Here is an 11,717-nt window from a genome sequence, read left to right on the forward strand (position 1 = left end):
CTCTCCTCTCTTATAGAATGCCCATGAACACTCTATAGAAAAACCGATTAATAGATAGTAGTTTAATTTTCACCTGTAGGGGGGAAACCATCCGACCCCCCAAATTAATAGTACATGTATACACCCACGTACGTCATTTTTTTGGGCAAATTAAAATAGGATTGGCTTTAATTAGTTTGTGCACGTCGGTTGGTGGAATCTCCTCATGCATTTACAAATTGTGTCCATTGATTGAAAATTGTATCCTTCGCCCACTAGCGTCCATACCTTCCATTTTCGTGGCATGTTTTTTTATTAAGAAATAATAATTGACATTTTTTCTAGGATTAAATTTGTTTCTTAATTAGCTTTGACTAATTTACTATGCTGCCCCTCCTCCCCTCCTTATATAAAGAAGCCACGGCTCTTCCTCTTCTCTTGTCAATATACACAATAAGAGGAGAGAGAGAGAGAGAGAGAGAGAGAGAGAGAGAGAGGACCATGGAGAGAGATTTGAAAGAGGAGACCGTGGAGAAGAGAGAGGAGGAAAATGCTGTGGATGTTAGCCTCAAAGATCTCTCCAAAAGGCTTGAAGAGTTTGCCAAGGAGAGAGACTGGGAGCCATACCACAGCCCAAGGAACCTCCTACTTGCTATGGTATTCACTCTCAGTTAGTTTCCTCTTTTAATCCTAGCCCTTATTTTTTTTTGTTGTTTCTTAAGGTTTAGCACGCACCAATTTCACCATATTTGAATGATAATTTTTTCTAGAAGTTTTGATTAATGTTTTTCCATGTCTCTCATAAGGTATAAGAATATTGCATATCATCAAGTTGTTCTATATATTTAAGAAATACGACCTCCATTCCTTCATTAAAAAGATCTTAACGAAACACTCGGTACATAACAAAAGAAGAGGGATATGGATACTCTCTAATTAATTAGCTGGTGAGTGGAGAGCGTATAATTACCCTAATCTTAATTAACCGTATATCCCAATTTTAAGGGTTGAGATGTGGACACATGAGATTTCACTACCATCTGAAAAAAAGCCACTATTTGTCTTAAAAACCACTATTATGAAGGCCACTTTTAAAATATTAGAAAATCTAGGTGGCCTCATCTTATCCTTTAAAATAGAAATATATATATTTGAAGAAGACGGTCAAAATTTTGAAATAAACAAGTAAAAGTAGTACTATTATTTTATTTATGGCATATATTCCTCCAAGCATTACCCTCACCTGCCTTATATTTTGGGACATGGATCTTTAATAATCTCGGAGGGCTACCTTAATTCCTTACGGTAATTCATATTTGTCTTGTGATTACACCATAATTTAGTACTATTTCAACGTCTAGCTGTAGCTATGACCTAGATTCCACATCAGTTTTCTATAATAATTTTGAGGGGGGCGCATTTAAGCTAGCTGTCAAAGCGTGCATTGAAAGATTTATAGAATGTTAATATTTTGGTTGTCCCCTTTTCATTGGTTTAATCTAATGGCATCTGTATCTCATCCTGTAGATTCTAACGGATAGACCCAAGAACCCAGTTCATCACCTTTTTGAGAAAAAAAAAGATATATATATATATATACCATAGGACCTGATTCATTGGAAGTACAAATTAGATATTTTGGAACTTGGAAGCGCACTAATGTTCCTTCTGCGAGAAGTCTCTCATCAGAGCATCTCCAACAGCTGCTCCATCAGGTTCCCTATGTTGGAGACTAAATATAGGGAATATGATTTGGTCTAAGACATGAGATAAGGAGTTATTTGGGGAGCATTGTTGGAGCACTTACTCCTTATTTGGCTCCCTATAAGGAAAACCTAAGATCACTCTTGGAGATGCTCTTAATCCTTTAATAAAGGAAAAAAAAATGTAATTTGGGAATGCAGATAAATGCAGATGAGTTAATACTTAACAAAACAAACACAAATCCTCTCAGAATCACCCACATGCAAGCTGATCGATCGATCGAGAAGGCATTTCAAACATTCTAGGAATTATTTTAACAAGATTTTATCATAAAACATTAAATATTTCAAAGGCTAATTTTAAAAGAAATAGCACAGGACTAAAAGTCTAAAACAGAGTAAACTAAGAAGCTCACATATCATGGAATTTAACCTCATTGTGGATTAATTTCGCTTTTCTTTGTTTTTTTCAACAGTAAAGAGATTATTTTGTAAGTCACAGTCATTTATTTATATTTAGAATGATGATGACACTATTTCTTTCTTTCCTTTTTTTTATGGAATAGGGATCCCATTTCAAATGTTATTGTCATTATCTCTCTCTCTCTCTCTATATATATATATCTATATATATATATCTATATATATATATATATATATATCTATATATATATATATTTCCATCTTTTATTCAAAGAAAACTATATTCTTTCACTAATTTTTTTAAAAAATCACACTATAGAATAAAGTCGTACGTAGATGTGAGTTGTGGAAAGGCGAGAGACTATTCCCTCAAAGGTAAAGAGGACCTTTACGGGCTTCTATTTTTAGCTCTTTGGCATTTTCCACATGCAGCATGATTACAATTAGTGGCTTAATTACAATTGAGATTAATTAGTGGATCGATTGAGATTAATTAGTGGCTTAATTACAATTAGCACACGAACGAAGCATTTGCTTATTAGTACTTGCAACCGGAAGTCTCTAGTGGGTAACGCACCACGACATATGCGGCCAAATTGGTCTTTTTTTTTTGCCAAATTGGTAAACAACAAATTTATTCATATCCCACTTCTCTACAGGACATAACAAAATGTTTCCCATTTGAGCTGCATGCATATCTTTTTCTAGAACATCCTGTTGCTATTTTATCATTCGTGCGCTTGAACAATAGCTTCGCTTGTCGGTGACGGCGATGACACCGAAAACGGAAGGTCAAATGTGGATGCTTAGTGCATGCAACAATATTATGCTTCATTAGTATCTAAAGACAATCTCTGCGCTCATGTTCCGTCGTTGATTCAACTTTCTCTTGGTACCGTCAAATGTTGTATGGGGTTAGCTAGGGATGATCAGACCAAAGAACCATATTCAAATGTCGCATGATATATGATATATAAATTTGTTTTGAGGCATCAAAGGTAGATTATCTTACCATTATCATAATCTCAATCAATTTCCACCGCGTCATCATATACGCACCTTATGAACTACAGGCTTTGGTTAATAATTAATGCCTCCTCTAACGCATCGAACTTCAAAGTCACGATGAAGATTGTAGATTATAATCTTATTCTGCACCATCTTTCTATGGGCCGAAACATGGGCTCACTCAACAACGTTAGCTTTATAACATAGAACCCTTCGTTGTCGTGCGTGCTTAATTTGAAACGCACCGCCTCTTTAATTTGATTTTGACAGATAGACCCCTTAATTTGTCAGAAAATCTTAATAAAAAGAAGCAGCTAGATTCACTTAATTAATTTCGGCTTCTTCATATATAGGTTGGCGAAGTAGGAGAGCTCTCAGAGATATTCATGTGGAAAGGAGAAGTGGCTCCTGGTCTTCCAAATTGGAAGGAAGCGGAGAGGGAGCATCTCGGTGAAGAGCTTTCTGATGTCCTGCTGTATCTCATAAGATTGTCAGATATCTGTGGCATCAACCTTGCGGATGCAGCTCTCAAGAAGATTGTCAAGAATGCCATCAAATATCCTTCAAAGCCCATTTGATGATTCCTATAATGTTTTAATTAGCGAGTCATATAATAAGATTATTATGTTTACAGATGTATGTTAATCAGATACAAGTGATGATGTCGACACTACTTCGTGGAATTTGGTTTGGTTAATGGAGCTTAATTGACAATTTGGTCTATATATACGTACAAATGTCTAACTGAATTAATTCATTAGTCTTTTGAGTTTATATATGTTGGTCGTCTATGGTTATGATTTTATGTAGAGGAGCACTTGGAGGCAAATACATCTACGTAACATTATGGGTTTCAATCCACTCAATTCAGGCAGAAGAAAGAAGAGTATATAACTTTTATTTATTTATTTTGTTATCAGATATAATATGCACTTTATTATTATTATTAGGATGCAGTTCATTTTCTTTTTAAGAGAAAATTTTAGGATTAATTTTAGAGAAATTAACATCCTCAATTGTGGGGTGTTGTTGGGATTTTTAGATCTCGCAAAACCTCGAAAAAACACCAAACGCAGCAAATAGAATCACACAAGATTTAACGTGAAAAACCCTCATCAGGGAAAAACCACGAGATTAAAAATCAATCTAGTATCACCACCAAGTTATAATCTTTTGCACGGACAAAGACTGCCAAACCCTCTCTCTCCTCTCTACTCTTAGTTTTTTTTCCTACAACAATATAAAAATATATTTAAAGGGAAACCAAAACCCTATCTCTAGCCTAACTTCCTAATTAGAATATGATTCAAACTCCTAATCATGCCTATTCTCCTAATCATGATAGATCTCTAACCCTATCTAATTCTCATGAAGTTATACAAAGAATCAAATACACAATCTTAATAATCTCCACATTGGATTTGATTCACGAACTCCCTTGAAGATATATCATCGTTGTCTTAAAAATTTACTCCCTCTAGAGTCTTCTATTTCTTTCGCACTTTCATTTATCTCGCTGTGGTCGCTGTGGCGCCTCCACCTCAACGAAAAAAATCTCCAAGTGTCTCTGCGGCTTCAGAAAAAATCACTCTCTTCTTGTTGTTCTTCACCTCCCTTGTGGACAAGAGTCTGAGAAGAATAATCTACACCATTAACGGATCGTCCATCTATATAGCAAATATGGTTGCTATTCTTCCTCCCTCGTAAAATTAACTCACCATCTTTATACACTTTGCACCACTCTCATTCACCCATATACTTGTACCCACGCGATGCCATCCCACCCAACTAAATTAAGTTAGCACCACATGACGACACATATCTCACATGATGAAGAATTCCGACCTTCCCAGTGTGAAGCTTGAGGCGAACATTTCCAACACCTCCAACCTTCATCTTCTCGTTGTTTCCAACAATCACGTCGTTAAATTCTTTATATGTCTTCAATGTGTCAAAATAATTTTTATTGTTACAAATGTACATAGAGGCTGCAGAATCTAACACCCAAGTATAACTCGCATTAGTAACTGTACTCTGCATCAACAACACTACATCTTCATCACACACAACCACCAATGAGTCCGCCTTCTTCCTATTTTCTTGAAGCTTCATCTGCCTAATACTCTTCAAATCATCACGCATCTGAGAACATCTGAACTGAATGTGACCATTCTCTCCGCAATAATAGCACTCCCTTTCGTTGTCGTCTCGGACTCGAGATTTTGACCTTCCTCGATAACTGTCACATCTCCCTTTACTCCTCCCTCGATTAGAACCTTCAAAAGCTAGTGCACTCTCACCACCATTAGATGCGCTCTCCTTTCCCATCATTCTTTCATTCTCACGTAGGAGTGCTGTCACATCGTTGAACTTCAAAGTCTGCTTTCTTGCAATTATTGTCTGAACTAACGGCTTGTATGATTTCGGCAAGGAAGACAATAGGAGTAGCACTTGCTCTTCTTCTTTAATCTCCTCATCAATATTCATAAGTTGACAAACTAGCTGATTAAAGGCATTGACGTGGTCTTGAATTGCATTACCTTCTTCCATCTTCAACGAATAAAGCCTCATCCTCAAATACAATTGGTTGGTCATCAACTTCGACGCGTAAATCCCCTCAAGCCTTTCTCATAGCCTTATTGGTGTGGTCTCTTGCATAACATTGTACTTGATCTCGGGGGCGGGTGTCAAACGAATTGTGCTAACCGTCCTCTTTTGCATGGAACTCCATTCAGCATCCTTCAATCCTTTAGGTTTCTTCTCCTCCAAAGATTGATCAATACCCTGCTGTACAAGAATATCTTGAACCGTGCACTGCCATACTATAAAATTTGTCTTGCCGTTGAATAGCGGAATATCGAACTTCGGACCTGAAGAAGTTATCATCCTCTAACCACAATCAAAATTCAAATCAGTCACTGTAGAGATTGAATTTGATAAAACCAACGTCAAAAATGAACTTAGCGTGTTGAAAAACCTTGGGAACGACTCCTGGTTCACCAAAATCTACCTCCAAATCCTCGATCAAAAGACAAATCAATCTACTCCGTCGGATTTCTCCACCACGTGATTAACCCCACATCAACAAGTCTCCCACGCCGCTACAATATTCCGCTACAATACCCTTTCTTTTTTTTGTTTCCCTCGATGTCGATCTTCGCGCTTCGACCGCTGACGCCTTCACCAATCGCACACTGGTCAAACCTCCATGAACCGTCGAACCCCGCTTTGATACCACTTGTTGGGATTTTTAGATCTCGCAAAAACCCCGAAAAAATACCAAACACAGCAAATAGAATCACACAAGATTTAACGTGGAAAACCCTCAGCAGAGAAAAACCACGGGATTAAAAATCAATCCACTATCACCTCCAAATTATAATCTTTTACACAGACAAAGAGTACCAAACCCTCTCTCTCCTTCTCTCTACTCTTAGCTTTTTTCCTCCAGCAATAGAAGGATATATTTATAGGAAAACCAAAACCCTTCTCTAGCCTAACTTCCTAATTAGAATAGGATTCAAACTCCTAATCATGATAAAACCTAGTTTCCTAATTATGATAGATCTCTAACCCTATCTAATTCTTATGAAGTTATACAAAGAATCAAATACACAATCCTAACAGGTGTCTCATAAAATATCCATCGCTTTTTTAATTCAAGGAAAACCCACTCAATTTTGGGAGAGCTGTAGATAACCTCCTTCACTTTTGAAAATTTAATTAAACCACCGCCAACTATTGTGTGTCAAATTTTCCTAGTTTTTACAATTTTCTTAGAAAAACTCTTGGATGTTGTTACTTCAAAATGTGAAATGACCTAGTATCTTTTACGACAACAACCATCTCAATTACAAAACATCCCAACCAGTAAGAAATGGTTCAAAGCTATGGTGTTTTAATCCTTGCTTTCATCTTTCTTCTGAGGTTTTTTTTTGGCTAGGAATTCCTTTGTCTTTTGAATTAATATGATTGTTACTTGTCGCGTTAGATTTAACGACATCAATTGGCGTTTAAGTGAATAAAGTTCAAGAAGTTTAAGCCAAATTTTCAAACTTGAGTGGGGTTGTCTATATAACACCTTCAAACTTAAAGGGAGTTTACTCAAATTAAAATAGGTAAAAGGGTGGTCTTCTGAGACATACCCCGTAATTGAGGGGGATTTTCGGCAATTAACCCAATTTTAATTCGGGTCAGGACTCAGGGCCAGAGCTTAGCGGGTCGGATCTCTTTACTAGTTATCCGGTTCGTTTACAACTCACCGACCCGGCCCAATACCGTTCCTTTATCATGCTCTCCACTACTTGGACTCTTGGAGAACTACAAAAAAGAGCCACTACGAAAAATTCCCGATCTCGCTGCAAAAATCTCGACAAATTTCCAAGGATTTCGTTGCGAATTCATCGGATTAATCCTTCTCCTCCTTGATCCGATAATTTCTGGTAAGAATGTGAAAAAAAAACGAACTCTTTTTCTTTTTATTTCAGGTCTAAAGCTTAAATTTCCAAAAAATGGGAATCAATCGAACGATCTTGACGAGATATTTTGCCCTAATTGGGCTCAGATTGCTCTCTTTCCCCTTCAATAACTTCATTAGTGCTAATATCCTCGGATTCTTGGTATCAAATAAGATCTCACGTCCAGAATGGTTCTAATTTTATTTTCTATTATTTTTAAATTTCCTTTGAAAAAAAAATAATATTTAGTTTAGATCTTGAGAATTTGTTTATAATGAAAATACCAGCCAAAAGATCCATGTGCCGCCTTTTACAGCCGTTGGATCCTCAGATCGCTGGTGCTGGGCACTGATTACTGACGGCTCAAGGTGTAATATTGATGATCCTGATTGAAATTTGGGATTCTTGACTGTGTATTGAAACAATTGTTTTTTTTACTCGAGTAGATACGTGAAATTGAATTGCTTGTGAGTTGTTTAAAGATGTGTGATGTTGAATTTGTACTTTTTCTTATGGGGTGGTGTTGATAGGAGTAGGGACTTTAGAGTGATTATGGAGGGCACAGTGTTCACACCGTCATTGGAAGGAATGAAGAATGTGAAGTCAGAGCAAGGGGAAATGCTGACGAAGCCTTTCCTTGATGTGTGCAAGCTCATTCTACCGGTTATAGGTATGTATGGTTTGATTTAGATATGGAGGTCTACTTTTGAACTCTGTCGTAAAAAAATTCATGAAAATATGTTTCTCTTGAATTGTGATGGCTTAAAACTATACTACCTACATGCATGTGCTTCTCATTATACAAATAATTATATGGAAAAGATTCCTGTGAAATGACTATAACAGTTTCATGATAAAGGTTCTGTTGTTGTCCTTTAGGTGCTTAATGCGATTCTTCTGCTTGAAAACCGTGAAAATGCGTCGGCATAGTGAAATAATGCTGAATGTTTAAATATTCAGATTGATATTTCTCTTAACTATCGATACCTTTTTTGATATTTGTTTCTGTTTTTTCGTTATGTCTTTATCGGCATCGTACATAAGTTGTTTCTTTGCTTGTTTTCGAAGTGAATTACTGATGAGTTCCATAGTTTACAATTTATCCAAGTAGGAGTCAGGTAAATTAACTATTATAATCTGTCACTAAACATGTTTCCTTTTTTAATTTATTTCCATTATGCACTCCTATGCAATTGATTTCTGGACGCCTTTCCTAGCAACAGATTACAGTACATCGAAATTTAATATCCTTTATGGTCAAGAATTGGTTTACACACATTATTACCATCACATGCAGGAAATTTATATGCATATAAACTATAGATGTATGAATTATAGACAGATAACATGATCTGCAACTTGAGTTTTAACGCTATGATTTGCATGCTTTACACATCAATAAGACACTCCTCAGCAATAGGATATGCATTGATTTAGTAAGACCCTAATTTTGTTTTCTATTTGCTCATTTTAGTTCTTCCCATTTAAGCTATCCTACACTCGTCAGACAATTCTGTCTCATAAAAGCGTACTCCATAAGCGGAATCCATATTTTGGCTTCTGTTTGCCTGATAATCGCTTCTTACTATTGAGTCTATTGTTATGCAACTCATCTTAATTCTACTGTTATGAATTTATATGACGTCCGTCATGTTAAACCAGTAGAAGAAACAGTCATTTATGTTCAGTCTGTTTGTGTTGCTAGCTTGTGACGGTTTTTTTATCTGCTATATCTCATTTATGTAACTCTTTCTGAATTTACTGTAAATATGTTTTGGTAAATTTTCTGTTCATGAAACTGTACTTTTATGTATTTGTTGGTGTATGCATACTTGATAGAAGATTTCTACTGGAATGGCTATACACGTTTCAGATGAAACCTGTTTGGTGTCAATCTCAAACTAAGCTACAAAATGCGGTTCCCAGTTATGCATAAATATAGCAAAAGGATGTTGCACATTTTATTGGGAGTGAAGATGAGGAAACCCATTCCGATCCTGCAACTTGGGTTCATGCAGCTGTTTGATTTTCGCATCAATTAGTTTGAATTCAAAACATCTTTCGTTTTCTTCTTTTCGATGTGGAGATTGTTTGCATTTTAAGGAACTGACAACTGTTTGCATTTATTTTATTTTATTTTGGGAAGCACGTATGGGTGTCACTTGACAAGGGATATGAGCGCCCTAAATGGGTTATCAAGATTGCAGGAACATGGCGTATCTCAGTGTTGATGTGTTTCTTCGTGGATGTACTTGCATGTGGGCATTAAATAATAATATTAGCTTATATATTATACATGCTCTTTGTGAATTGGTCTAGTTTTCATGTGTATTTGTTAAGCTGAACTCATACCAAAAGGATGTCACTCTTTTGGCCTATAGTTCTATGCAAAATGTCGTATAAGGTTTTTTCACTATTAGTCAAGGAAATAGCTGATTAATAGTGTGACATTCTTTAGAACACAATCGACAGTATTAAGTTAAAATGGAGGATTGACGTTCCCTTATCTTTCCTCTTTTCCTTTTCCATTTGTTTCTATGCCTATTCTTTGTCTTCAAATTTTTGGGAGGTCTGCCCTGCCCCCAATCATAAGCTTAAATTAGCACATTTGACAGTTTCAAGTTTCATAACTGTTTTTCTCCTGCTTTGTAAGTTACAAACTATAGATGCATTAAATTTGAATACATGGGTTTCAGTTATTTTTGAACTGATTCACCATGTCAGCTCTTTATGATTCTCATGGTACTGACTCGAGCATAATACATATGTTGCCAGATAAATTTGGAGCTGCTATGGCACTTGTTAAGTCTGATATAGGGGGCAATATAACGGTAACACTTTATATCCTTCATGACAGTGACCAACATGTTGAATATGTTGTTTTAATAGTTATTTCAGATGGGTGATGGATCCTTTCTAATATATGACCTACAGTTTTCCTACACAAAGACTAACTGCATCAGCAAGTAATCTTAAAATTTATTATCTTGAGCCAATTTTTCATTCAGCTTGTTTTACCAATCTTTTATTTGCAGCGACTAGAAAACAAATATTCCTCTAATCCGTCCAAGTACGAGCACCTTTACAGTATGGTGCAAGAAGAAGTTGATGCCAAAACAGCAAAGGGTTCTTCAAGTTGTACCAATGGCCTTCTCTGGCTAACTAGGTATGATTCATGAAATTTACTTTCTAGTTTATTGTCCTTTACTTTTTCTTTTTCCTTATTAATTATGTTCTATTTCTTTCATTCAGGGCAATGGATTTCTTGGTGGCACTTTTCCGAAACTTACTTGAGCATCCTGATTGGACCATGTCACAAGCCTGCTCAGATTCATATGGGAAAACCCTAAAGAAATGGCATGGCTGGCTTGCTAGCTCTAGCTTTTCGGTAATGTCATCTGATTTACATTTTATTAGCATCCAAATCTACTGAATCTGAACCCCAAAATCTCTCTTGTATTGACTAGTGACCAGTGACTAGTGATTTATTATTTCTATTGTGATGAACTATTGTAATTCCTGATTTAATAACATCTTCAGAGGTGATGTACTCTTTTCCCGCTGGGTTTTTAACGTGGCAGCACCTTTCCCCATAACTGGTAGTTTGGGAAATTACTAACTGCTCTGCTATTTTTGAAATTTGTGTGAAAATAGCCAAAAATTCTTGTTTTGGCTCTTCGTTGCATTGGAAAGATTACCGATGCCATAACTGGTAATTATGTTTTCCTTTAGCTTGAATTAATCAAAATTTATATTGCAGGTTGCGATGAAACTTGCTCCTGATAGGAAGAAATTTATGGATGTTATCGGTGGATCAGGTGACATCAATGCTGACATTGAAAAGTTCTGCACAACGTTTCCCCCTCTTCTCGAAGAGAACCACAAGTTTTTGGTGAGATATTGCGTTCCTTAATTATGACAAGCCTTTGATCAACCGCTTTAAAATTTCAAGTGACTTATGATGCTTTTATTATTCTCGTCCCGCAGGCTAGCGTTGGTCTTGATGACATGAAAGCTTCTTGATGCAAGAATCTTAGCATGTTTCACTCTGGTTTATATAGAACCTGGTACCGTTGAATAAGTCTGTGCCCTATGTCTTATTACTTGTGCAAGCCGAAACCGTATGGATGAAAAGAACAAACCCTCT

The 11,717-nt window shown here is 36.3% G+C and overlaps 2 protein-coding genes across 4 annotated transcripts; both read left to right on the top strand.

Moving 5' to 3' along the window:
- On the top strand, nt 454-3,810 carry LOC109839691 (dCTP pyrophosphatase 1-like). Its single transcript, XM_020408203.1, has 2 exons — nt 454-636; nt 3,467-3,810. The coding sequence occupies exons 1-2, from the start codon at nt 481-483 to the stop codon at nt 3,689-3,691; spliced, it is 381 nt and encodes a 126-aa protein (XP_020263792.1). The 5' UTR covers nt 454-480; the 3' UTR covers nt 3,692-3,810.
- On the top strand, nt 7,420-11,699 carry LOC109836326 (glycolipid transfer protein 1). 3 transcript variants are annotated; one of them, XM_020404187.1, is made up of 7 exons: nt 7,420-7,555; nt 8,101-8,240; nt 10,346-10,401; nt 10,606-10,736; nt 10,823-10,958; nt 11,331-11,462; nt 11,558-11,699. In XM_020404187.1, exons 2-7 carry the CDS (start codon nt 8,123-8,125, stop codon nt 11,591-11,593), a joined length of 609 nt encoding a protein of 202 aa, XP_020259776.1. In that variant the 5' UTR covers nt 7,420-7,555; nt 8,101-8,122; the 3' UTR covers nt 11,594-11,699. The 3 variants fall into 3 exon arrangements, with proteins under 3 accessions (XP_020259776.1, XP_020259778.1, XP_020259777.1); XM_020404189.1 differs by having other exon boundaries at nt 8,107-8,240; XM_020404188.1 differs by lacking the exon at nt 7,420-7,555 and adding an exon at nt 7,858-7,938.

Source organism: Asparagus officinalis, chromosome 4 (assembly GCF_001876935.1).
Source record: "Asparagus officinalis chromosome 4, Aspof.V1, whole genome shotgun sequence".
Lineage (NCBI taxonomy): Eukaryota > Viridiplantae > Streptophyta > Magnoliopsida > Asparagales > Asparagaceae > Asparagus > Asparagus officinalis.

Coding starts and splice junctions, on each gene's coding strand:
- LOC109839691 (XM_020408203.1), top strand. CDS start 481: ATGGAGAGAGATTTGAAAGAGGAGACCGTGGAGAAGAGAGAGGAGGAA. Junction 637..3,466: donor GGAACCTCCTACTTGCTATG/GTATTCACTCTC, acceptor CTTCATATATAG/GTTGGCGAAGTAGGAGAGCT.
- LOC109836326 (XM_020404187.1), top strand. CDS start 8,123: ATGGAGGGCACAGTGTTCACACCGTCATTGGAAGGAATGAAGAATGTG. Junction 8,241..10,345: donor GCTCATTCTACCGGTTATAG/GTATGTATGGTT, acceptor ATATGTTGCCAG/ATAAATTTGGAGCTGCTATG. Junction 10,737..10,822: donor GGCCTTCTCTGGCTAACTAG/GTATGATTCATG, acceptor TCTTTCATTCAG/GGCAATGGATTTCTTGGTGG.